Source organism: Ammodytes marinus (genome assembly GCF_949987685.1).
Source record: "Ammodytes marinus genome assembly, chromosome: 15".
In the NCBI taxonomy this organism is placed as follows: domain Eukaryota; kingdom Metazoa; phylum Chordata; class Actinopteri; order Uranoscopiformes; family Ammodytidae; genus Ammodytes; species Ammodytes marinus.
This window is the reverse complement of record NC_137219.1, coordinates 1,720,517-1,744,217: the sequence shown is the minus strand read 5'-3', so window position 1 is coordinate 1,744,217 and position 23,701 is coordinate 1,720,517. Positions and strand designations below refer to the sequence as shown.

At 39.1% G+C, this 23,701-nt stretch overlaps 1 protein-coding gene across 1 annotated transcript in view; it reads left to right on the top strand.

The window, feature by feature from the left end:
• syne2b (spectrin repeat containing, nuclear envelope 2b) overlaps nucleotides 1-23,701 on the top strand; it is a 195,717-nt gene that overhangs the window by 45,603 nt on the left and 126,413 nt on the right. The window contains exons 30-53 of the mRNA XM_080042180.1: nucleotides 62-212; nucleotides 789-947; nucleotides 1,436-1,603; nucleotides 2,264-2,365; nucleotides 3,979-4,179; nucleotides 4,807-5,014; nucleotides 6,080-6,192; nucleotides 6,701-6,903; nucleotides 7,399-7,506; nucleotides 7,922-8,186; nucleotides 9,007-9,336; nucleotides 10,027-10,353; nucleotides 11,016-11,315; nucleotides 12,033-12,260; nucleotides 12,632-12,748; nucleotides 13,053-13,157; nucleotides 13,642-13,863; nucleotides 14,652-14,996; nucleotides 15,610-15,782; nucleotides 16,209-16,425; nucleotides 16,834-16,932; nucleotides 17,669-17,833; nucleotides 19,030-19,185; nucleotides 23,505-23,696. Coding sequence (XP_079898306.1) covers nucleotides 62-212; nucleotides 789-947; nucleotides 1,436-1,603; nucleotides 2,264-2,365; nucleotides 3,979-4,179; nucleotides 4,807-5,014; nucleotides 6,080-6,192; nucleotides 6,701-6,903; nucleotides 7,399-7,506; nucleotides 7,922-8,186; nucleotides 9,007-9,336; nucleotides 10,027-10,353; nucleotides 11,016-11,315; nucleotides 12,033-12,260; nucleotides 12,632-12,748; nucleotides 13,053-13,157; nucleotides 13,642-13,863; nucleotides 14,652-14,996; nucleotides 15,610-15,782; nucleotides 16,209-16,425; nucleotides 16,834-16,932; nucleotides 17,669-17,833; nucleotides 19,030-19,185; nucleotides 23,505-23,696 — 4,654 coding nt within the window. The remainder of the gene's footprint in view (nucleotides 1-61; nucleotides 213-788; nucleotides 948-1,435; nucleotides 1,604-2,263; nucleotides 2,366-3,978; nucleotides 4,180-4,806; nucleotides 5,015-6,079; nucleotides 6,193-6,700; nucleotides 6,904-7,398; nucleotides 7,507-7,921; nucleotides 8,187-9,006; nucleotides 9,337-10,026; nucleotides 10,354-11,015; nucleotides 11,316-12,032; nucleotides 12,261-12,631; nucleotides 12,749-13,052; nucleotides 13,158-13,641; nucleotides 13,864-14,651; nucleotides 14,997-15,609; nucleotides 15,783-16,208; nucleotides 16,426-16,833; nucleotides 16,933-17,668; nucleotides 17,834-19,029; nucleotides 19,186-23,504; nucleotides 23,697-23,701) is intronic.

The following is a 23,701-nucleotide window of genomic DNA, read 5'->3' as shown; positions in this document are numbered from 1 at the left end:
ACATATATAAGTTTAAAGTGTCTCACATTAAATCCCTTCTGTTGTTTTGTCCCTGTGGCAGTAAGACGCAGTGCAATGTCCTGCTGGATCTTCTGAAGAAGTTTGGGAGCTGTCGCGGCCAGCTGAGCAGCACCATGCGAGGAGCAGAGCAAACCATCGGTGATCAGGCTTCATACATGGGCAAAGACAACCTGCAGAGGAGCATTACCAAGGTTAGCACACAGGGTTAGAGTTAAGTTCAAATGTAGTCTTTAAATTAATGAATTAAACATTGGGTTTCACCCAGTCATATTTCATTTCAAAGTTATTCCTTCTGTATCCAAAATTGGGTTTCTGAAGCCAAGACTAAGTCCATTTTTTTTTCAGAAATTCTTCATTTGTTGTTGATAGGATTGACATTTAATAATTATGGATGGACAAATACAATTACAAATATCGATTTATAAAGCTAATTTCTATAAAGCAATGCTTCAAAACATAATTAAAACAGTGAAATTTTGGTATTTTAATGTTCACTACAGTGGACAGATATTTCAAAGCTGTTTCCTTGTGTATGCATAGTTTTGATCAGCATATATTCTATACACTGTATATAATTTTTTTCTCATGCAAACAAAGAGGAAAACATCCTGACCATGTTTGTTATAAATCATGCATTGGGGTGTTGAAGCAGTGCATAAGAAGCTACACAGTAAATATAAGTGTAGATTGCGGACACATCCATTATATAAGATGGGTCACTGTGTGTGTGTGTGTGTGTGTGTGTGTGTGTGTGTGTCCGTGTCCAGGGCCGTGATATCAAGGCAGAGCTGAGTGGTCTTGGCGGGTGTATGGAGGAGATGCGCGGCGTTTGCAGACAGTTGCAGACACAGCTGAAGAAGTTCCCAGAATGCAGTGAGGCTCCGTTTGAGTCTGAGGCTGACACACTCATGGACAACTGGCTGGATGTAAGCGGCATTATATGCATTTGTCTCATTTCCCTAGAAAATACATAGGAAAAAACAAATAGTACATTTTGGTTTTTATAGGTTTTCGGCTATTCGGATATTAGGTTTGCTTTTCCAAGAAAGGAGACAATTAAAATACAGATTCTTAAATGTTTCATTATGCAGAATTTAAAATATAGTTCAAATCAACCTTTATTGAATGGCACTTTTCAGAGAAGGGAGACCAATACAATATATAATTGTAGATAAATAAATAAAATAGAAGAAAATGCCTATATAATCAAAAAAATCTTAATAAATAGTTATAGTTATCACGTTTATAAAAAAATATATAAAAAAATCACATTCTGAGATTGATGTATTCCTTACCTCCAGAACAACCAAATATAAGAATACAAACTCAAACTCAAAACAAATTGACTAAATTCTAGTTTGCAAACCCTGATTGTAACACATTGAGCCATGTTATTCTCTGGTGCCCTTTGCAGGTGACAGAGAAGACGGATGCCTACCTGGATAACCAGTGTGTGGGTCTGGAGGTCTGGGAGAAGCAGCTGTTACTGGGCGGAGAGGTGGACGCCTGGGCCGGGTCCAAACTGGCTCTGTTCGCTGAGAGCCATCCATTCAACACACAGCAACAAGTCCTGGACATGAGGGTAAGATTGTAAGATTCACATAGGAGTGCATTTCTCACGGGGTGCTCCGGCGTAGTGGATAGAGCGTGTACCATATTGGCTCTGGCCTTCGTTGCAGTGGTCGCGGGTTGACCCTTTCCTGCAGGTCATCCCCCTTCTCTCTCTCTCTCTCTCTCTCTCTCTATCTCTATCTCTATCTCTATCTCTATCTCTATCTCTATCTATCTCTCTCTCTCTCTCTATCTCTCTATGTCTCCCCATTTCAACTATGTACTATATAATAAAGCTTAAAAATTATAGAAAATAATCATTAACAAAAAAAAGGAGTCCATTTCTTTATTGCATCTCATGCGGCCTGAACAACCTCCCAATACGTTTTTTCCTTAGTGATTTGGATGGGAATTTAATTTTTTTTCTTCTTACATTTATTAATTGTTTTACCATAACAAGGTAAACAAGCTTACAATAGCAATCGTGGTTTGATGTTCAAATAAAGTCACGTGACAAAATTTAAACGTAGTCAGGAATAATTATACAGCAATGGATGGGAAATATTTTAAGGCCAATTATAGCCACTGTAACATAATGTATTGTCCTCCCTGATTTTTTTGTAATTTCTCCCAAAATGTCATCTACAAGTAGAAGATGAGATTTTGTTCTAAAATGTCTGTGGCTTTGTAGGATGAGATCGTTGCCAATGAGGAGAACATTGAACATTTCCACAAGAAGTCTGAGGAGATCCAGAAGATGCTGCAGGGTCAAGAACCACCACTGGAGCTGCAGGTGAGTTCAAACATCTAGACGCTTTTCCACCAATAGTTCCGGGAACTTTTAGTACCAGGAACTCGTCTCAGGAACTAAAAGGTTCCTGCTGTGGCCCTATGTTGTCTGCGCTTACACCACGGCCCAAAGTCCCGGAAAGGTTTTGCAAATCAGGCCCATGATATGAACTGCATTGCACATGTCATTTTAGGGAGTACGTTCGAGTTGTGCTGTTGCTGATCGTTCTTTATAACATCGCAAATGGATTGAATCCACACAGGAAATCAGAAATCGTTATATTTTTAAATATCCTGGGTGAAATAAAACACTGCAAGCACTCGACCAATCATATATCTTCAGCACTGCAGCCCCGCCCCCAAAGTTCCTGTACCCTTTGTAAATTAGGCTACTATCCCCCAACATGGACTTTTCCAATGGTAAAAGGGGCTTTAGTTATCTCATTATAAAAACATATTGAAACTTGTAGGGCTCTATTCTCAATCCTAGATTCAGTGTTTGTGTCTTTTGCAATGTCTCTGTCCTATTTTCTCATTGTTTTTGATTTGATTTGATTCAATTGATTTCAGACATATCAAACATACAAAACAAAATGAAAAGCATGGAAATACAATAAACAAAAATTATGTTTTCACAAAAAAATAAAATAAAATAAAACAAATTATCTGTATTGCTGAGATATGCCTGAAAAGGAGCAGGAAGAAGTATACACTTATTTAATCCTACCCCTTTTCCATAGTAAAAAAATAAAAAATAAAAATATTTATTAAATTAAAAAAATATATATATTTATTATATTCGCTTCTCTTAATCCATATATTATGAATCTATATGGTGATGGAAACTCAGCTGAGGAAGAGGATGCAGTTATCCACTAGTCCAGTTGTTCTTAACAAAATTTTAGATTTTCTGTGTACTAGTCCTGTTTTTTTTTAAGGAAAGTAACGGTTTCTCTTCCAAGTTTGTTTTTACTTTTGCAAACAAGTCTAGTGCGCATAAGCCACATTCACAAATCAAAACAATACAATTCAGGAGGCCTATAATGCTATATTCTGCATCCTAGATAAAGTTGTTTTAGTATTTTGCTATGTCTTAATGTATCAATTAGAAAAAAATCTTTAACATAAAAAAAATTCCCATTGATTTTGGAAAATTATTAAAGACCGACTTCACCAGTTGGAATATGAAGGTGTGTTGAACACGGAGATCCTATTTAGTATAAATGTGCAAAAAAAAATAATCGGATCATCCTAGCCTGAGAAAAGGCAGAAAGAGTGTTTTATGGTCTCACTGTCTAACCCTACAGTTTCCTTCTTGTGACATCACAGTAAGGGTTAGGAATAACAGGACATCTGGGCCAAGGGAAGACTTAGGGAAGACTGAGGGAAGAAAAACCTGATTCATTATATTATAATAGTGATTTTATAATGATAGAACGCCGGTTCCGTATGGGTGAAGTATTCCTTTAATCGAAGAAGATAGGAATAGTGATTTGTACATGAATCGTTATTTTACCACCCATAGTCTTCATCCTTTCTTCTTAATAATTAATGCTATATTCTGAATCCTAGATGAAGTTGTTTATGTATTGTGCGATGTCTCATTGTATCCCCCAGGTGATGGAAACTCAGCTGAGGAAGCGGATGCAGCAGGTGAAGGAGCTTTTCACCGACTGCACCGACGTGTTTGAAGAGCTGATCTCAGTGAAGACTCACCTGGCTGAGAAGTTGGAGGAATGCCAGAGCGCGGTGGAGAACATCCAGGCTGCTCTCAGTAAGGTGGACGCCTCACAACCAAAGGCAGAAGACCAGATACAGGTACAAGGCAGAATGTTAATGTTGAGTAAATTTGAGTTATTTATTGAGATATCGGGATGATTTCTTTTGATTATTTCTCGAAAAAAATAATATCCTTGTTACCGAAGGAAAACAGAGAAAATAAAATGTATGATTTCATGTCTGTTTTTGGGCTGTTTAGGGTATATCCCAGCCTAGATACAGGTACATGGACGTTGTAGGTCCTAACTCACTTTGGTTCAGCGCTTTTAGTTTGTCCATTTTAGCCCGTTGTCTAGGAGAACTTATACTATATATTCCTGGTATTTCGTACCTTATGGACCACTTGAATTCTACAGAATTCTTACAATTTTAATTTGATTTGGTTGAAAAATGCACCTGATATGATGAGGTCCGAAAGACTGTGTCTCAGATGGTAGAGCGGGTCGGCCAATGATTGAAGGGTTGGCGGTTCGATTCCCGCCCTGCCACTTGTGTCATGGTTGTTTTGTCCTTGGGCAAGACACTTCACCCACCTTGCCTCGTGTGAATGTAGATAGTTAGTATCTGTATTTATTTAACCTGTATAAATAAAAGGTTAAATAAATAAATAAATAAATAAATACAACTTTAAAAAAATATATATATTATCTCCCTTCCCCCCTCCAGGACCTGGTAGATGACCTGGCCTCTCAGGAGGAGGAGGCTGATGCCGTGTTGAAGGAGGTGGGCTTGGTGTCCAGCGTAGCGAGCCCTCAGGTCCTGGAAGCTCTGACTGAAGACGGGCACAGACTGAAGGAAGCCATCGCACGGACCAGAGACATGATCCACCTCAAGAGGGAGGAGAGGGACAAGGGTCTGCTCAAGGTCATCACAGGTCAGTGTGCAGTTTATTCATTTATTTGTTTATCAGAGTTAGTTATCATTTTCATCTGTAGTCCCTGGGCAGGAAACAGAAGATACCATCTCTGTCAGTGTGTACTGTATATCTGCTCTAGGTTATCACAGGTTAGTTCTAAAATGAGTGTGTTTGTTTCATTTTAGGAGGTTAGGGGGTTTTGTACTTTAAATTAAAATACATGTATTTATTTATTTATTTATTTATTTATGTATGTATGTATGTATGTATGTATGTATGTATGTATGTATGTATGTATGTATGTATGTATGTATGTATGTATGTATGTATGTATGTATGTATGTATGTATGTATGTATGTATGTATGTATGTATGTATGTATGTATGTATGTATGTATGTCTGTCTGTCTGTCTGTCTGTCTGTCTGTCTGTCTGTCTGTCTGTCTGTCTGTCTGTCTGTCTGTCTGTCTGTCTGTCTGTCTGTCTGTCTGTCTGTCTGTCTGTCTGTCTGTCTGTCTGTCTGTCTGTCTGTCTGTCTGTCTGTCTGTCTGTCTGTATATGATGGCAAACTTTAATAAATTAAGGTTAGTGTTCAGAATCCATTTATGTGTGTATTTTACAGGGACAATGCACAGCTCGTTAGCAGTACCAGAGTTAACTCTAACTTTCAACTGTAGTCCTGTAGGCAGGAAACAGAGGATAACATCTCTGTCAGTGTGTATGTCTCATTTTAGGAGGTTATTTTTGTAATTTAAATTTAAATAACTTTATGTATGTGTATTTATGATGGCAGACTGTAATAAATTAAGGTTATCACAGGTTAGTGTAAAGTGTGTCTGCTTCATTTTAGGAGGATATTTTTCTCTTTGAATTCAAATTATTTTATCTATTCATTATTTGTATTTCTTATAGCAAAAAACTTCTACTACTACTTTTATTTGGAGAGTTTAGTTTTTTTGGTGTCTTATTAATATCCTGGCATTTTGTAAGACATGCACAATGGGATGAGATCTAGTTTTTTGATGTTCTATTTATGTTTTGTCATCATATATAACAGTGTATTTGTGTATACTTTCCCCCTAGATGAAAGGCAGGCGTTCCAGGGATGGTTCCAGGACTTGCAGGTGTCTGTCAACGAATGCTTTGAGAATCCTGAGAGCAGAACCGACGTGGAAACATCTCTGAATAGACTCACTGTAAGTGGATGAAATTCATGCACGATCACCGAAGGCTTACCTCATATAGATGTACAGGCAGTGTTGTTGTAATAACTCAGAATTCCTAATGGGGCCGACAGAAGTTACACACTAGCTTAAATTATATTAATGATTTGTGAGTATTTGTTTATTTAAAGGTGCTACGAATAATTTTTAAATATATCTGAAACAGTCTCACTCTTCCTCTGATGATCATAATTTACTTGTAACAGCAAACAAGACCATCATTGCAAAGAAAGCTATTTTTATATAGTTTTTCTTAATGCCTTTGTCATGGGTATACGCTCACCCAGGAACAACAGCACTACCACTTTTTTTCAAAGGCGCGCTAGAATTTACAAAAACTGAAAGTTCCTCGGAGCACCTTTTAACTTTAAAACATTTAAAAAATAAAGGAAAATTATGGTCCCTCACAGTTTCTCTCGTGTGTGTGTGTGTGTGTGTGTGTGTCTGTGTGTGTCTGTGTGTGTGTGTGTCCTTCCTTCAGAGTTTCTTGAAGTCCAAAGCAGCAGAGAAGCGTCTGGAGCAGTTGAAGGCTCAGCTGGAGAGAGGCAGCCAACAGGCTCCGCCCACAACCCTATCCGAGCTCACCGATTGGCTGAGAGAGCAGCAGGCCGAGGTGGGGACGTTTAGCACACACTGCCTCAACAGACAGAAACAGATGGAGGCACTGCTCACCGACCTGAACAGGTGAGTGTGTATTTGGTTCCTTCAAAAGCAAGTCTGCAAGGGGCCGTCCTTAGCTCAGTTGGTAGGGCGTCCCCCCCATGGACCTCGGCCAGCAGCAGACCCGGGTTTGATTCCAGCCCGCGGTCTATCTCCGCATGTCACTCCCCTCTCTGTCCCATTTCAATTCTGTCTCTACACTGTCAATAAAAGCATAAACAAAATAAAAATATGCCAAAAGCAAGTCTGCAAAATTAAAGCTATAGTGCGTAATTTTTCATATAAAGGAATGTTTCTTAAGTTCAAGCCACGTCCAAATGAGTTGACACAAAGACGAAGCCTATCAGCTCCACAAAACTCTCTCTGTATTTCTTAGTATGGCAGCGATTACAAACTGGTGTCCCCCCCTGACACTGGTGCAGGAGCTCAGAAAAATCCCAAGAAGAGCCCTAGAAATGTTTCAGTTGTTGCCTCCATTTAAAAAGCATGCTTCTTTGACTTGTGTCTTGTGTTCCTCAGTCTGCAGAAGCAACACGACAGCTTCAGTGATTGGCTGCAGAGCAAAGAGAAACAGTCTGTGGACTCGGACAAGATCAAACTCCTTCTCAAAGTCCTTCAGGATGAGAGGTGAGCTTCAACGTTCACATGGAGAAAAAAAAACAGGACACATACAGCAAATTGTAAATGTAACTTCTGGTCGCAAAATATTAAAAAAAAAAAAAAATTATTTATTTTTTATTTTTTAATAGAAAATGAAAGAAGACGTGGTTTTTAGATGTAGTTCATCCCTTTTTGACCCTGATAAGAAAAACACAATGTATTTCAATTCAAATGTTTGTATTTTAAAACGTACCTAAAATAACGGCTAATTTTTTGTTTTATAATATATTTTTGTGAAACGAAAATCGAATGACCAAAAGAAACATGGACCATTTTCATTGTCTAATCGTTCATTTATACATTATCTTAATGCCATTATATCTGATGCATTGTATTGTTGTTAAAATGTGCCTTAAGACTAAATTTTTCTTCTATATTTCAGTGGTAAAACAGATTCCCTGGGTGAGCTGTTGGCCTCCGTGCGCAGACAGGGCATCCGAGCTGAGGGGCTTTTGAAGCGCGGCGATAACTTGATCCAGCGCTATAGAAGCCTGGTCGCTAGGCTACAGGCCCAGGCCGACGCCCACAACGCCATGCAGGGAGAGTGTGACAAGTTTAACACCGAAGCCGAGGGCACTAGGACCTGGATCACTGAACTGCTGAAACCGCTCACTTCATCCACCGGCAGAGACACACAGAAAGCTCAGGTCAGTCAGTTTGAAAACTAACCTCATTGATATTAGAATATAGAGGAAATGAGAAAGAATAACCTACAGTAAAACCTTATATTTATTCAATAAAAAAAGACCAAATTTGACTTTTTCTTTCTCTTGCATGAGACATATATCTTATTCCACCATTTCTTGAATTTTATTTCCAAACTATATTTTACAAAACATTAAAAAATTGCAGGTCAAAATGATATGTAAACTGTGTAGTTTTACAATAAACCATTTCACAACAATACATTAAGTAGACAAGACAAAAAAGGAAAGACTTTGACCTAAACAGACTTTTTCTTTTGGACTCATGTTAGAATATCATATTGTATTCCACTTTTTTTCCTCTTTCTCTTTTCTTGATTTTATTGCACCATTTTTTTTTTTTTTTTTTAAGATTTTTTTTTTGGCATTTTTTTTTATGCTTTATTGATAGTGTAGTGACAGAGTTGAAATGGGGCAGAGAGGGGAGTGACATGCAGAGAACGACCGCGGGCTGGAATCGAACCCGGGTCCGCTGCTGGCCGAGGCCCATGGGGGGGACGCCCTACCAACTGAGCTAAGGGCGCCCCTATTGCACCATTTCTGATCTCATACCCAAGTTAAACTTTACTTAAACCTCCACGAGGAACTTTTTTTAAGGAAAGTTTATGAAACACTCTCAGTATCAGCAAACAAGACCATCAGTGAAAAGACATCCTAGAGTTATGGAGATATTTCAATCTCGTACTAGCGACACTATCAATATCACTAAAATGTATTTTCCATTTTCCAAACCTTTCCATAATTTTCCCCATCTCATCCCCAGGCTATCCTGCGCTGCAAATCCGAGGGAGACTCTAAAATCTACGAGCTGAGAGAACACAGTGAACGTCTGTGTTACAACGACAATCTAGAGACAAGCAATAAAGAACAACTTCAGGCATCTCTACGGGAGACAGAGGAGCAATGGAGCGCGGCGCTGCAAACGGCCGAACAGGCTTTAGACAGGGCCCAGACCCAGGCACATCTAGACCAGGACTCGGAGGACTTCAAAACACAGTGTGAAAACGTTCAGTCCTGGATTAAAGACCAGGAGCAGAACCTAAAGTCGCTCGGAGGATGCATGCAAGTCCAAGAGAAGATTCAGATCGCAAAGGTAAAATTTCCTACGAGGAACTTTTAAATATTTCTGAAACAGTCTCATTTTCCTCTGATGATCATAAATGACATGTAACAGCACACGAGACCATCAGTGAAAATAATGCTATTTTTATATAGTTCTTTCATTGCATTTGCTCAGGGTCTGAATCCCCGCCAACTCAGACCAAATGATTTACAGCAGGCAGACGAGAGAAACCTGTGTTTATGAACGGCACTAAATCACAGTTCACTTTGCTTCACCATGGTCATATTACCATTATTAATCTGACACAGTCACACAGATAGATAGATAGATAGATAGATAGATAGATAGATAGATAGATAGATAGATAGATAGATAGATAGATAGATAGATAGATAGATAGATAGATAGGTAGGTCATATTACCATTATTAATCTGACACAGTCACATATAACCTCATCATGGCCATGCATCCTGCCGTCTCTCTTTCACTCACTTCATAAACAAATGCACGCACCGCCTGCACACTCTAGCAAAGATGTTTCGGGCAGCAGGCGCTGGTTCCGGAAAAGAAAAAAACTACCGCTAGGGGCAATACAATCAACAAAACGTGGAAGTTCGTAGTGGCTATTTCATGTCTTTGTTTTTGTGCAAGTTGAAGAAATGAATCATATTGCAAAAGTATGATAAAAACTCCGAAATTGATAATTTTCTTCTTTCCAGGACACTCTGAGCTCCAAGCCTGACGGAGACTCAAAGATCCAGGATTTGAAGCATCGATGCCAGAGTCTGTGTAACAACCAGGACTTAAACGAAAGCAGCAGACGGGAGTTAAATACGGCGCTCACACACACAGAGGAGCAATGGAGGAAGGTCCTAAAGGAAGCTGAAAAGGCCCTGAGTAAGACAGAGACGGAGGCAGAGACAGAGAGGGAAGTGGAGGCTCTGAAAAGCCAGAGTGAGAGCATCCAGTCCTGGGTCAAAGAGCTGAAGCAGAAGCTACTGTCCTCCGGTGGGCATACGGTGGAGGAGAGGCTGCAAGTCGCACAGGTCAGTTTGTTAGACAGGTTTGATATTGTTTTTTTTGCCAATGAGTAGGGCATGACTCAAGACTGGATTTTTGTTTCTTGATATTGATATTTGAGAGTGAAAAACTGAACTGTTAGATCATCATCAAATAATTATAAATAAAAAGACACATTACACATTATATTTAATTTAGCACCATTACTACTTAGACTATTGTCTAGTACACTATGCAAATGTGAGTAAAACTCAAACATTTTAAGGTAACTGTCTGCACAAGATTTTGTAGTTTTGAGGGCAACTAAAACTCTTGAGTTTGGAAGAAAACGGACTACATTTGAGCCAATTAATATGTATAATAATTTAAAAACTGTCCGAAAAACTTTCTGAACAAAAAAAAGTTGGCACAACTTTTATGTTTTTTGATGTCTTTTATTGTAGAACTCAAAACTTGAGGTTACATTACATATGAATGATATGTCATCTTGACAGTGGCTCAAATGTAGTAAGTTTTCCTTAAATCTTAATAGTTTCAGTTGGCCTCAAAACTAAAAAATCTAGTAATGATAGTTGCCTGGAAATGTTGAGATGTTTACAGTTTAGTGATAACTTTGCACTTGTAATAAAGACCACATCAACCTCTGATCTTTATGTCCCAAACCAGTATTTCTGTGTATCACCTTCAGACGGTGTTGACATCCAAACCGGAGGGAGATTCTAAAGTTCTCCTGCTGAAGAGAACAGCTGAGAACATGTCTGAACATCTGGATGAAAGCAGCAGACCACTGACCCAGCAGTTAGTGACGGACACAGAGCAGCAGTGGAGGGCCGTGCTACAGGCAGCCAGCCAGGCGGAGCTCAGGGGGCTCTCCGATGACTTTGATACCCAGAGCAAGAACACTCAATCCTGGGTACGAGACAGACAACAGAAGCTGCAGTATGTGGGCGCGCACACACCACCGACGGAGAGGAGTAACACTGCACAGGTAGGGTTGGGTTAATTGGTTCTTAAAGGCCTACTTCACCAGTTGGAATATGAAGGTGTATTGAACTCGGAGATCCTATTTAGTATAAATGTGCAAAAAAAAATGAAATCGGATCATCTTAGCCTGAGAAAAGGCAGAAAGAGTGTTTTATGGTCTCACTGTCTAACCCTACCTTTTCCTTACTGTGACATCACAGTAAGGGTTAGAATTAACAGGACAGCTGGGCCAAGGGAAGACTAAGGGAAGACTAAGGGAAGACTGAGGGAAGAAAAACCTCATTCATTAAGTTATAATTATAATTTTATAATGATAGAACGCTGGTTCCGTATGGGTGAAGTATTCCTTTAAGGGTATATTTTGGTAGCGTTTTTAGATATTTTTGGCAGCTTTTTGAGATTTCATTTGAGTCTTTTGAAGAAAATGCTTATTGCAGTTTGTCTAGTTTTAGTTGCTGGAAGGTGATGACATTTTATTCAGCCTTTAGTCAAAATCTTTTTTATTTTTTATTGCATCCACTTCATCAAAAACTTAATTTAAATTTTTAAATAGATCATTTAACACCAGGTTAACTTAGCCTCTTATTTTTGGTTTGTTAAAGATTTTCATCACTTAACTGAACTCTTCCTCCCCTTCATATTAAGTTTAAAATGTATAACAGTTTGAATGAATCAGTTATTGCAGTTCATCAATATTATGTTATTTTTTATTTTTTTCCAGTCTGTCTTGAGCTCTAAGCCTGAAGGCGACTGTAAGGTGAACAACCTCAGGAGGCGTGGCCAGAGTGTGTGTGACCATGGCGACGCAGACCAAAGCAGGAAGTCCCATGTAGAGCAGACGGTGAGAGACACAGAGGAGCAGTGGAGGGCCGTGCTGCAAAACGCCAAACAGGCCGAAGCCGCTGCAGGAGCCCAGATCACCATGGGGACAGAGAGGAGGGAGATGGAGGTAAGGGGACAACTACATGTAAAAACTGCATTCACTGTTTTTTATGTGTGTGTGTGTATGTGCTTTACATAAAGTGCATTCACAATTACTTATACTGGGTGTTTTGATAGTGTAAAATATATTGATGCATATAAAGGGATTATTAAATATTTCTGTGATTAAAAAAAATCTATATTTTGTGACATCTGTATCGATTTCCAGTTACGAAAAAAATTCTCAAAAAAAATGAATTATTCTTACTACCTATTGTGAATGTACATTACTTGGAATTTATTTTAAATGTACATTTGGTAGAAGCGTCAGAACAACTGAATCGCCAAAAAAATCAATTTAGAACCATCTCATTATGTAAATATCTTTTTCTTTTTCAGATGAAAGAGTTTGGCAGTTATCAGCAGGACATCGGCAGCTGGCTGACAGACCTCACACAACAAGTGGAGGCACTGAAGAGCCAGACCAAGGCTGAAGACAAACTGCACTCTGCTCAGGTCAGCTAATAGCTCAGGGAGAGTGTGGGTCATGTGACAGGGAGAGATGATCTCATTATCACAAAATGTATTTGATGATATACATTTTTAGTTGTATTTTTATTTGAATTTTTTCAAATTCAACTGCTGTTTAAAGGTGAGAAAGTAAAATGGTTAAGGAGAGAATAGGGTCACTACTGCCTATAATGAGATGCCAACTTTTATTGACAATTGTATGCTGAAATTCAGTGGAGATGCAGCTAACCGGACAATTCTACTAATGTTATGTTGGATGGATAGTTAATTTTGTGATCTCATCAAACAGACCATCATAAACTCCAAACCAGAAGGAGACTCTAAGCTCCAGGAGCTCAGGAGACGCTGCCAGAGGTTGTGCGGTCAAGACATCGAGGAACACAAAAAACAAGAGGTAATTATATTTAATTTATCATTTTGTTAAGGATCCCCAAAATCCCCAAACGATCCCACTACCTGTCTGTATTGTGTGTCACTGTGCAACTTGATTACATACCAGTTTACAGAGCCTATGCTGCGTACTGTCTACTGTATTTTATCAGTGTTAATACGCAGCTTAGGCTCTGTAAACTGGTACGTAAACAAGGGGGCCGACTGTAAATAGCAGCACACTTGTTGACAGAGCCTAGGCCTTTGTAGATCTTTGCAAAAAGTGATTTTAACAACAAGCATTCTCCAGAAAATTGCTGATAACACCACACATTTCATCCAGCTTCAACAGACAGTGAAAGGTGCAATTGTAGGCTTTGTAAATTGGTATATGAACAAGGGGGCCTACTGTAGATAGCAACATACTCATTTACAGAGCCTAGGCCTTTTAATTTTAACTTGCTGATTACACCTTTAACAGCAAAAATGTCCTCCACATTCACACACAGCTTCAACAGACAGTGAGCGGTGCAGAGGAGAAGTGGACGCAGGTGATTCATAGCTCCAGACAGGCGGTGGAGCAGGCAGAGAGAGGCTGCACGCTGGAGCTTCAGATCAGAGACTATGAAACTCTGAGAGAGAACACTAGAGCCTGGCTGCAGGAGAAGCAGCAAAGCCTGGGGTCTACGGATGCACAGACGGACGCAGAGAAGACTATTAACACTGCACAGGTTTGTTTGAATAGTAAACGGTTTGGTTAAATATATGGTAACACTTTACAATTAAACCTGCAGTGTGTAGAATTTTGGGTTGTATTTCCTAGCAGATTTTGTAGAAAGTAATTATAATATCCATAAGTACATTTAATTTAGTGCATAATAGCTGAAAAAAATGTTTTGAATTATTATTTTGGACCAAGGCCTAGTGCCGCCATCTTGAAAGTGTCATAGTTGGAATGTCATCAGGTGCATTGTTTAAAATTTTGAATTGTTCTTGTCCTTGAAGGCCACTGTAGCTTCTGTTATTATTCAAAAGGGGTGGGGTTACCCAGGGAGCGTTGCATTCTAGAACTTTCTAGAACTTACTTGATGATGTCATATTACACACTGCACCTTTAAGTACACATGATTTTAGTAACTACTACAGTTTTTTTTGTTAGTTTTTTTTAGTAACTGCTTCATAGTTTTGTAGGTAATGTATAACTATGTAGTAGTTACCAAAAAAAATTGGGTTCTGGATTGTAAATCATAAAACTAAAGTTGATTGATTTGAGGGTTCAGATCATAATTTCTTAATATAATTTATTTTCCTCAGTCTATCCTTATCAGCAAAAGTAAAAAATGCATTGTGGATAAGATGAAAAAGTTAAAAGTACTTAGTATTTAAAAAATAAAATAAATTAAACAGTAAAAAATATTGTAGAAAAAGAAAAAAAAATTAGGCCTACTGCGATTTTGCAGAAAGTAATTAATATGTTAAAAAAAATTCACATTGATATTTCTTCAATTATTTTCCCCAGACCATCCTGAGCTGTAAGCCCGAGGGAGACTCTAAGCTAACAGAGCTTCGGCTGCGGTCCCAGAGTCTGTCTGACCAGGCGGACCTCGAGGAGAACCGTAAAATATCAACCCAACAAACCGTGAAAGACCTGGAACAGCAGTGGACTAAACTTCTACAGTCTGGGGAGAACACACTGAAGAAAGCCCAGCTCCAGTGCTCACTCTCCAGGGAGCTAGATGCCTTCCACACCCAGGCAGCGAGCACCCAATCCTGGGTAAAAGATCTGCAGAAACAGGCTGGGTCTAAGGGGAGCGGTACACAGGGAAGCCAGGCTCAGATAGAGGAGAGGCTCAACACAGCAAAGGTAAAACTAAATATGAGTTGTTAAAAATGTCTGTATGTTGTATGTTTTATTTTGCGTATCTCAAATGCATTAATAACTATTTTCAAGTACAAGGAAGTTCAGAAAGTGAATTATCATTATCTTATATTAAAGCTGGGGTATGTGATTTCTGATTGGCCAAAGTTAACATGAGCTGTACACTTTGACCAATCAGAGCGAGGCTCCGATTCTCTGTTCTTATTGGCTGTTGGGACTGTCCATTCACTTTGGCATGACTTTGTTGGTGTAGAGCATGTCAGGGAGGGACCATAGGGGAGGGACCAAAGAGAACAAGTGGAGCGATTGAGGTATTTGGATTCAAATCTCTATCCCAACTGCCATTTTCTCCCCAAATCCTCCAACCCAGCTTTAACTAGAAAAGATGACCGGACGATTTCTCAAATATTAGTTATCCCTTTTTCAAGCACTTTTTTTAATATTTGGTACTTGAATGTCGAAACTTTACATTTTTCTCAAAATAATACTCTCCATCCATATATATATATATATATATATATATATATATAGATACTGTGTATATCACTTGATTATTTTTTTCATATAGTATAACATTGGTGGATAATTGTGTGTTCAGGTGATCCTGAGCTCCAAGTCTCTAGGTGAGTGTAAAGTGAGTGAGCTGAAGAGGAGAGCAGAGAGTCTGTGTGAGAGCAAAGGGCTGGAGCAGAGATCTGTGGTGGAGCAGACACTCAGAGACACAGAGCTGCTGTGGAGGAATGTTCTGAAGGACTCCGAGGACACACAGAGGTACTGGACACTTACTTATATTTGTGGGTGTGGTTTTCATATATATCTTTTTAAATTTTAAATGTTTTTACTTAACCTTTATTTCTGCAATTAAAACATTAAGAACAATATTGATCCTGAAGCAAAGCCTTAAAAAATTCAGACACGAGACAATTCACGGTGCTTTGAAGGGTCATTAAAATACATTAAAAATAAAACATAAGAAAATACTTTCAGTATGTTGCATTTAACAGATAATACAAATGAAAACAAGCAGGCAAATAAGTGAAATGGGCCCTATACAGAACCTTCAACTGTATTAATACTAACACAGATTTTATATTGTATCCGCATTTTATTTTACTATTTGTGATATCTATCTTGAATTTGAAGGTTTAATTCACACTAATTTAATTGTGATTCTGAATTTTGCTGTGTCCCCCTCAGCCAGTTGAAGGGTGTAGTGGATCGTCTGGTGTCGTGTCGGGCCCAGAGATCCCAAACTGAGTCTCGTCTGTCTGAGCTCCAGAAGCAGAGCTCCAGCCTGCCGCGCCTCTTCCCCTGGCCCGGCCTGGGAGAGCGCAGGGAGGCAGTGGAGCAGGCACGCACACTCAGGGACCACAGCACTGCTCTGGCTCCTGTTCTCAAAGACCTACGCAAACAGGTAAAGGATATCACAGGAGAGAGAATATTAGCGATGTTGTGTCAGTTATTAACAATTAGAGGCGACTGTGGCTCAGGTGGCAGAGCGGGTCGGCCAATGATCGAAGGGTTGGCGGTTCGATCCCTGCCCTGCCACTTGTGTCATGGTTGTTGTGTCCTTGGGCAAGACACTTCACCCACCTTGCCTCGTGTGAATGTCGATAGTTAGCCTGCTATTGGTATATGAATGTGTGTGTGAATGGTAACGTGTGAATGGGAACAGGTCTCCCTTGAAAAAGACTCTCCGGTCTCAATGGGATTTACCTGTAGAAATATAAATGTAGAAAAGCAAAAAATACTAAATGTTCTCAGAGACAAATGTTGAGATGGAACATAAGGTTTGAAACTGTATTGCACTTTTCTCCTCTAGTCTGCTGAGATGTTTGAGATCACTAAGGACAGTTCCTGGTCTGATCCCTCCTGGACAAAGAAGGAGGAGTCTATACCCGCCATGCTGAAAGATCTCACAGTGAGTTTTACAGACTGTAGTGACAAGATACATCTAAAGAAATATATAAGGAGCTTCTTTACTAGCATCTTTCTTTTTAGACATCCGAAATTTGTCATAAAACTGTTCATCAACCCAAATATAAATATATATTTTTATTTAGACAAAATATGTTGATGTAAGCATTTCTAAATATGAGTAAATCTTATGAATCGGTATATAATCAGATGTATTCTGAGGCAAGTGTCAGCGTTTGAATTCAACCTAAATGTGTTGTACATCTTTTATGCATTATTTGCTTTGGACCCTTCAGTTTATGGGCAGTTAAATCTAAAAACACTGAGAACTGGGAAATGATATTATAATTTACACCTAAAGAAAAATATAATAATATATAAAGCTGTACGTTATTTATACACCAATAATGCCTGTGTTGTTCACCTCATCACTTGATATTGTGGAAAGACTTGAGGCAGTGGTGGATGATGCCATCTTTAGTAACTAGCTTCTCATCCTCAAAGGCCACCATAGCTTCTGTAAATTATCCCAAAGTTAGGGGATAGCAAGGGAGGGTTGCAATAAAGAAGAACATATAATATATTTAAAAACGTCTTACCAATGGCCATATCTGCCTGTTGTATAATAATAAAATAAATTGTAAATACAGTTATACATCAGAATATTACATAAAACCAATTGATAAAGGATTTATAATACAGAAATGTCAACGCACCAATAATACCTGTGTTGTTTTCAGAGTGCCATAGGCGAGCTGGAGCAGGGCATCCGTACAGAGAGACAGTGCACTCAGCTGGTGGAGCAGCATGAAGCCGCCCAGGCCTGGCTGAGAGAACACGTTAAAGGACTGGGAGATCCTCCAGCAGACAGACAGGGGCTACAGAGCGCCGTCAGCACACTCAAGGTATGTAGCCCCGTTATTAAAACATATTTAATAAGGACATCTGAAACATTTAGAGTCATGTTTGGACACTGTGTGTAAGTAAGTAAGTAAGTAAGTAAGCTTTATTTATATAGCGCCCTTCACAGACCAGGGTCACAAGTCGCTTTACATATTTACATTTCATACACACACATACAAACACCGACGGCAGTAGCTGCCATGCAAGGCGCTTTCTGAACCATCGGGAGCAATTTGGGGTTCAGTGTCTTGCCCAGGGACACTTCGACATGTGGCGGGTATGCGAGGAATCGAACCTCCGAACCCCACTTCGCCACTGCCGCCCCATGTACACATGTAGCTACATGTTACATTTTTCACTAACAAATGGCAAAGTTTTAATGTAGAAGATTTGGGGCATAATGTAGTGTAGTGGTGTAGTGTGTCTGTATGTATATTTGTGTTATATGTTTTGTAAGTTGGAACCTGTACTAAGCTGTACTGACAACAAATTCCACCAGCATGACTGTGTGGTCATTAAAATAATTGATTGAATGTATAACTTTATTATTTAAATTTTTTCTTTTTTAAATCGCCTGATTAAATTATTGTCGGAGGTTCTTTTTTTATTTTATTTTTTTTATTTGAACCAATAGCGTAGTTAGTTAAATAGGAATTGGATTACGTTATTGGCAAGTTACTACTATATCAGCTTTTATTATGATAAAAAATAAAAACTGAAAAACTATCACATTATTGGCAGTTCTTATGTATACACCGTTATAACATTATTGGCTTCTACACACCTGCCCTCATCTGTGGACATTTCCGGAGTCAACCCAACACCCCCAAAATGTTTGACTTGTTGTATATTATTTAAAACTCATAACCAAACTCTCAAAAAACTCTTTCCAAAGATGATCAAAGGGTTGGAGGTTCGATCCCCGCCCTGCCACCTGTGTCATAGTTGTTGTGTCCTTGGGCAAGACACTTCACCCACCTTGCCTCGTGTGAATGGCGATAGTTAGCCTGCTATCGGTGTATGAATGTGTGTGTGAATGGTAACGTGGGAAAGGAAAACAGGTCTCCCTTGCAAAAGAGTCTTCGGTCTCAATGGGACATATACCTGTATAAATAAAGGTAAAAAAAAAAAAAGAAGCGAGTGATTTTTTTCATGCATTCTAATCATCTCGTTACCCCCTCTCTCCTCCTAACACCAGGCCTTGCTGCAGACAGTGGCTCGGGAGCAGCGGGAGATGAAAGACCTCGACTCTTCCAGGGACAGTTTGTTGAGCCTTTGCACACCGGGGGGCAAAGACGCCTTGACCCTGGAGATCAGCCATCTCCATGAGCTGTGTTCAACCTCTGAACAGGAGGTGAGCGCAGTTCTCTTCCTGTGTTTTAATTAATTTCTTATTTTGTCACAATGGTATGGCTTTGGGTATTCACCTTATTTTGGAACGTAACCATGGAAGACGCCATTGTTGTTGATCCTGTCATCGAACTTCCGGTTAGCTTGATCTTAGTATAGCATACCTGCGGAGCCCCGTTGTTTGTTCCGTCCACTTTATTTATAAATAAACCAACTGAATAGCATCCCTACCCGGAGAAGTGACTTGGCTATGAAGCTACGTTGAAGAAACCACTCCGGGTGCTATCCAGGTATGTCAAACTATCAACAGCCTCCTCTGTTTACTGGTTTGATTAAAAAGTTTGTGAACAATTTGTAGCCTACTAACAACAAAAACTATGGCGGAACGAAAATTATGTATCATGTAACGTGTGTTACCTAATTAATTCTGCATTCAATTCTATGTAAACATACATATTTTACTTATTTAACAGTTAAACCAGATAATAATATAGGCTACCTACTAATGTAGATTGGGCCGAATAGGCCTATGATGACCACAATCAGGCTGAGTAGCCTACAGATCAGATATTTGCAATCATTGTGGATTATGGAAATAGTAAATGCACATGTTATCTAAGAGTTGTTTACAGTGGGGAAATTATTATTTTGTTTGTAGGCTGCATTAATGAAATACAATTTTCTATTTTACTAGGTGACAATGCAACACCCAGCACCGAGCTGTGGATGTGGATGTGCCAAACTCACTGAGATGCTGTGACCCAGTGGGAGGAGGACTGGACCCTTTGTGACCATAGTTACAGTTCATGTCTCCCCCAAGAAATGTACAGTTAAATGTCAATTGGTTTACTTATTACAAGACATATGCAAAATGTACAGTAACATTTTAAATTTGTACTTATTACAAAAGACATGCAAAATGTACAGTAAAGTGCCACAAAGTTTATTAAAAACACATACTTATTTCAACAGCATTCAACAAATAAATATTTTGTTTTAATTCCTCAAATGTATTACATTAATTAAGCAATTTTGGAAGCAGCTTTTGTGAAAACAAACAATTGTTAACATACTACCGGAAACTTTTTCTTCTTTGAAATACATTTTAACTACATTAACAGAATGTTTAACATTAGGGCAAGATGGGAGAAATGAACAGCTGGTTTAGATCTAGTTTTTACAAAGCTGCTTGTATTTCATATAGTGACAACCTGCCTGCCTGAATTTCATTTGCAATACGAGGCAGCATATATTTAAAATAGAAAGCCTTTAGACTTGGCACAATTTCTGTACAGAAATTTGCATCATTAGCTACACCCAGCAATATTGCTGCTGGGATGGGGTTACACCAACTGGAAATTGAAAATATGTCTTGTTGGTAAACTCTCCTCCCGTCATGTTAAGACGCCACTGCTCTGCTTCTTTCAGTTTAATTGTTTTTCTAAGTATTGATAACACTCTCCTTATACTTTGTGAAAACCAGCTGAGGCCAGACACTGTTCCTCACGTAAGGCAACCGATTACAGTACCCGCTGAACTGTAATTGGTGTCCTTACGTGAGGGACAGAGCGTCTGGCCAATTGCAATTAAAAAAAAAATCTAAAATCCACACAGCAACTTCTTTACACATTTTAATGTACAACATTTTGCACAATCACCTGAAAGAAGAGTGACTGTCGTAACAACAAACACGGACCAGTGGGTTTTCCCAGGAAATGTGTCCCTGCCCTTATTGGCAGTGAGTAAAGGGAGAACTGCCTCATGGGAGGATCTCGCTGTCTCTCAATCCACAGCTGAGTTCAAAGCTTTTCTTAGACTGAAAGTAAGTTTTACTTTGTTAGCCTCAGAAATGTAGTGGTCTCAAAAGTAAAATTTATGTCTTAGAAAAATAGTGAAGTGAAAGTCATAAGTTTCCAAAAAAAGCAGATACTCAAGTATAGTACAGACATTCAAAAAGTTGGAACTCAATAATTTAACTTATTTACTGTCCACCACATCATGTAATAGTCATGCGGCCCATGTGATTGTGATTTTAATGCCCCCCATGTTCACATCTGAGATCTTATTACTGAAGTGGTCTTCCTGAGACATCAGAGGATTTCTCCAAGGCTGGACACTTGGAACAGTACTCAGTGTTCATCACTCCATCAGGGCTTCCCGACAGCCATGGCTCCTCTGCTGACCACTGTGCAAAAAGAAGAAAGAAAAAATATATTTTTGTCAAGCAGCAATCGAGTGGTTGAATCAATATACATGTAGGCCTACAGCAGTTCTAAATATTTCTGATTAATGATGGCAGACATCTGAATATTATAATAAACAACTTACTTTGAATCAAAGTGTTATTATTAGACTTGTACTTTCTGTGACATAGAAATAGACTGAATATCACAGATTATCCTGAATAAGTCTCAGAACTGATATTAAAATGTGTTGATTATGTAAGATTTAGTCAATCTTATTTCATTCCAAATAATTTTGTGGAAAAGAGTTGCATTAAACTGTGTAAATGTAAAACACGACTCCATGCACAGAGATGGCAGTACATCTCATTTAATAGTTGCTTGCACAGTGTTCCACTTAAACGGAGCGAGCAACTACTAAACATGGTGTATTGCCAATGCCATAATGTCTTTGTGTATGGAGTCATTTCAAATGGGATATATTTTGTTTTTATGTAGAGAAGATGTACACACTTACCTCAAATCCATTTATGTACTTTCTTCCTCTGCCAGATTCTGCAGATTCTCATTCTCGTTGTGCTGTGATACACGAAAAAGCATGTTAGCAAGTTAAATTTGATTAGGTTTAAATAGAAATGGTATTGATTGTATAAGTAATCGCAAAGTTGTAGTGTTGTCAGAGGCTATTTTAACTAAAGTAGCTGCAAACATTTATTATGCTACTTCACATGAGTCGATATTTTTCATGTTATTTCTATTTTCTGGTTAGACAAAACATAGAAAACTGATCATTTGAACTTAATTTAATCACATAATTGTATATTGGGAAAGATTATCAGATGATATAATTTGAGATTACACTTTAGAATAGAGAAATATGCCCTTGTATGATTGACAATCATTGTAGGTTTAAAACAAAAAAACATCATATTGTCTTACCTTCCTCAATTGAAGCTGCTTTACTTGGAGTAGCCTAGTACAGCCCGCTTTACCCCTCTGAAGGTACTGACTCAGTGCTCTTGACATTTTTCACCATGGCTCCATCTTCTCCAAGGGACAGCTAAATATGACCATAGTAATCTAGCCACTTTCTCATGTCATCCTCGTTGCGGGCGTCTGACTGCCGCATCGTAATAAGAGGATGCGACCACGGTGTGTGTAGATGTTAGCGATGTAAGCTAGTTTATCGAAAACAAACTACTAAATTACAAATGGCTTAGTACTTAACTTACTAAACGTACTACTTTTACGTTTAGAACCTTTCTGTAAACAAATATTTCTTCCCTACGATTCAATTGTGCTTCATTGTTTGCCGCTGTTTACATTCTTTCGCGGCTCTGCAGCGCTGAACCGGAAGTCGCATGATAAAATCGCTAGAATCGGAAGTGGAAAACGGGGCGTTCCAAAATAAGGTGGATAGATGGGTGGGAGGGGGAGAGGGGTGTGTGTGTGTGTGTGTGGATGGGTGGGAGGGTGTGTGTGTGTGTGTGTGTGTGTGTGTGTGTGTGTGTGTGTGTGTGTGTGTCTGTGTCTGTGTGTCTGTCTGTCTGTCTGTCTGTCTGTCTGTGTGGTATTGTGTGTGTGTGTGTGTGTGTGTGTGTGTGTGTGTGTGTCTGTCTGTCTGTGTGGTCTTGTGTGTGTGTGTGTGTGTGTGTGTGTGTGTGTGTGTGTGTGTGTGTGTGTGTGTGTGTGTCTGTCTGTCTGTCTGTCTGTCTGTCTGTGTGGTCTTGTGTGTGTGTGTGTGTGTGTGTGTGTGTGTGTGTGGCTGTGTCTGTCTGTGTGGTCTTGTGTGTGTGTGTGTGTGTGTGAGTGAGAGTTTGTGTGTGTGTGTTTTTGTGTGTGTGTGTGTGTTTTTGCAAGTGTGATTATCTCTGGGTGTGTCGTGGGAGGGGGTATGGGATGATGACTGTATTAAGCACTTTGAGTTACATTGGCTTGTATGAAAAGTGCTACTGTATATAAATAAAGTTTGATTGATTGATTGCTTAGCTTTTAAATGTTTTATTTCTATTCATTCGCTTTTCTAATGTGTGTTATGTATTTTAATCTTGCCCCTGTAAAGCACTTCTTTGAATGGCCTTGTGTCTGAATTGTGCTATGTAAATAAAAATAAACTTGCCTTGCCTTGCCTTGATTAAAGGTGAGGGCGCGTCTATCGGGCTGTGAGAAGCGGCTGGTTGAGCTGGACTCACAGCAGGCGAAGAGAGCCGGCGGGCTGAAGGAAAGAGCTGCAGCGCTACAGTGGGAACTACGATCTCTGGACCAAGCTCTGAGCTACAGTGAACCACAGAACAACATCACACAGCTACAACAACACTGGCACAGCCTTCAGGTTAT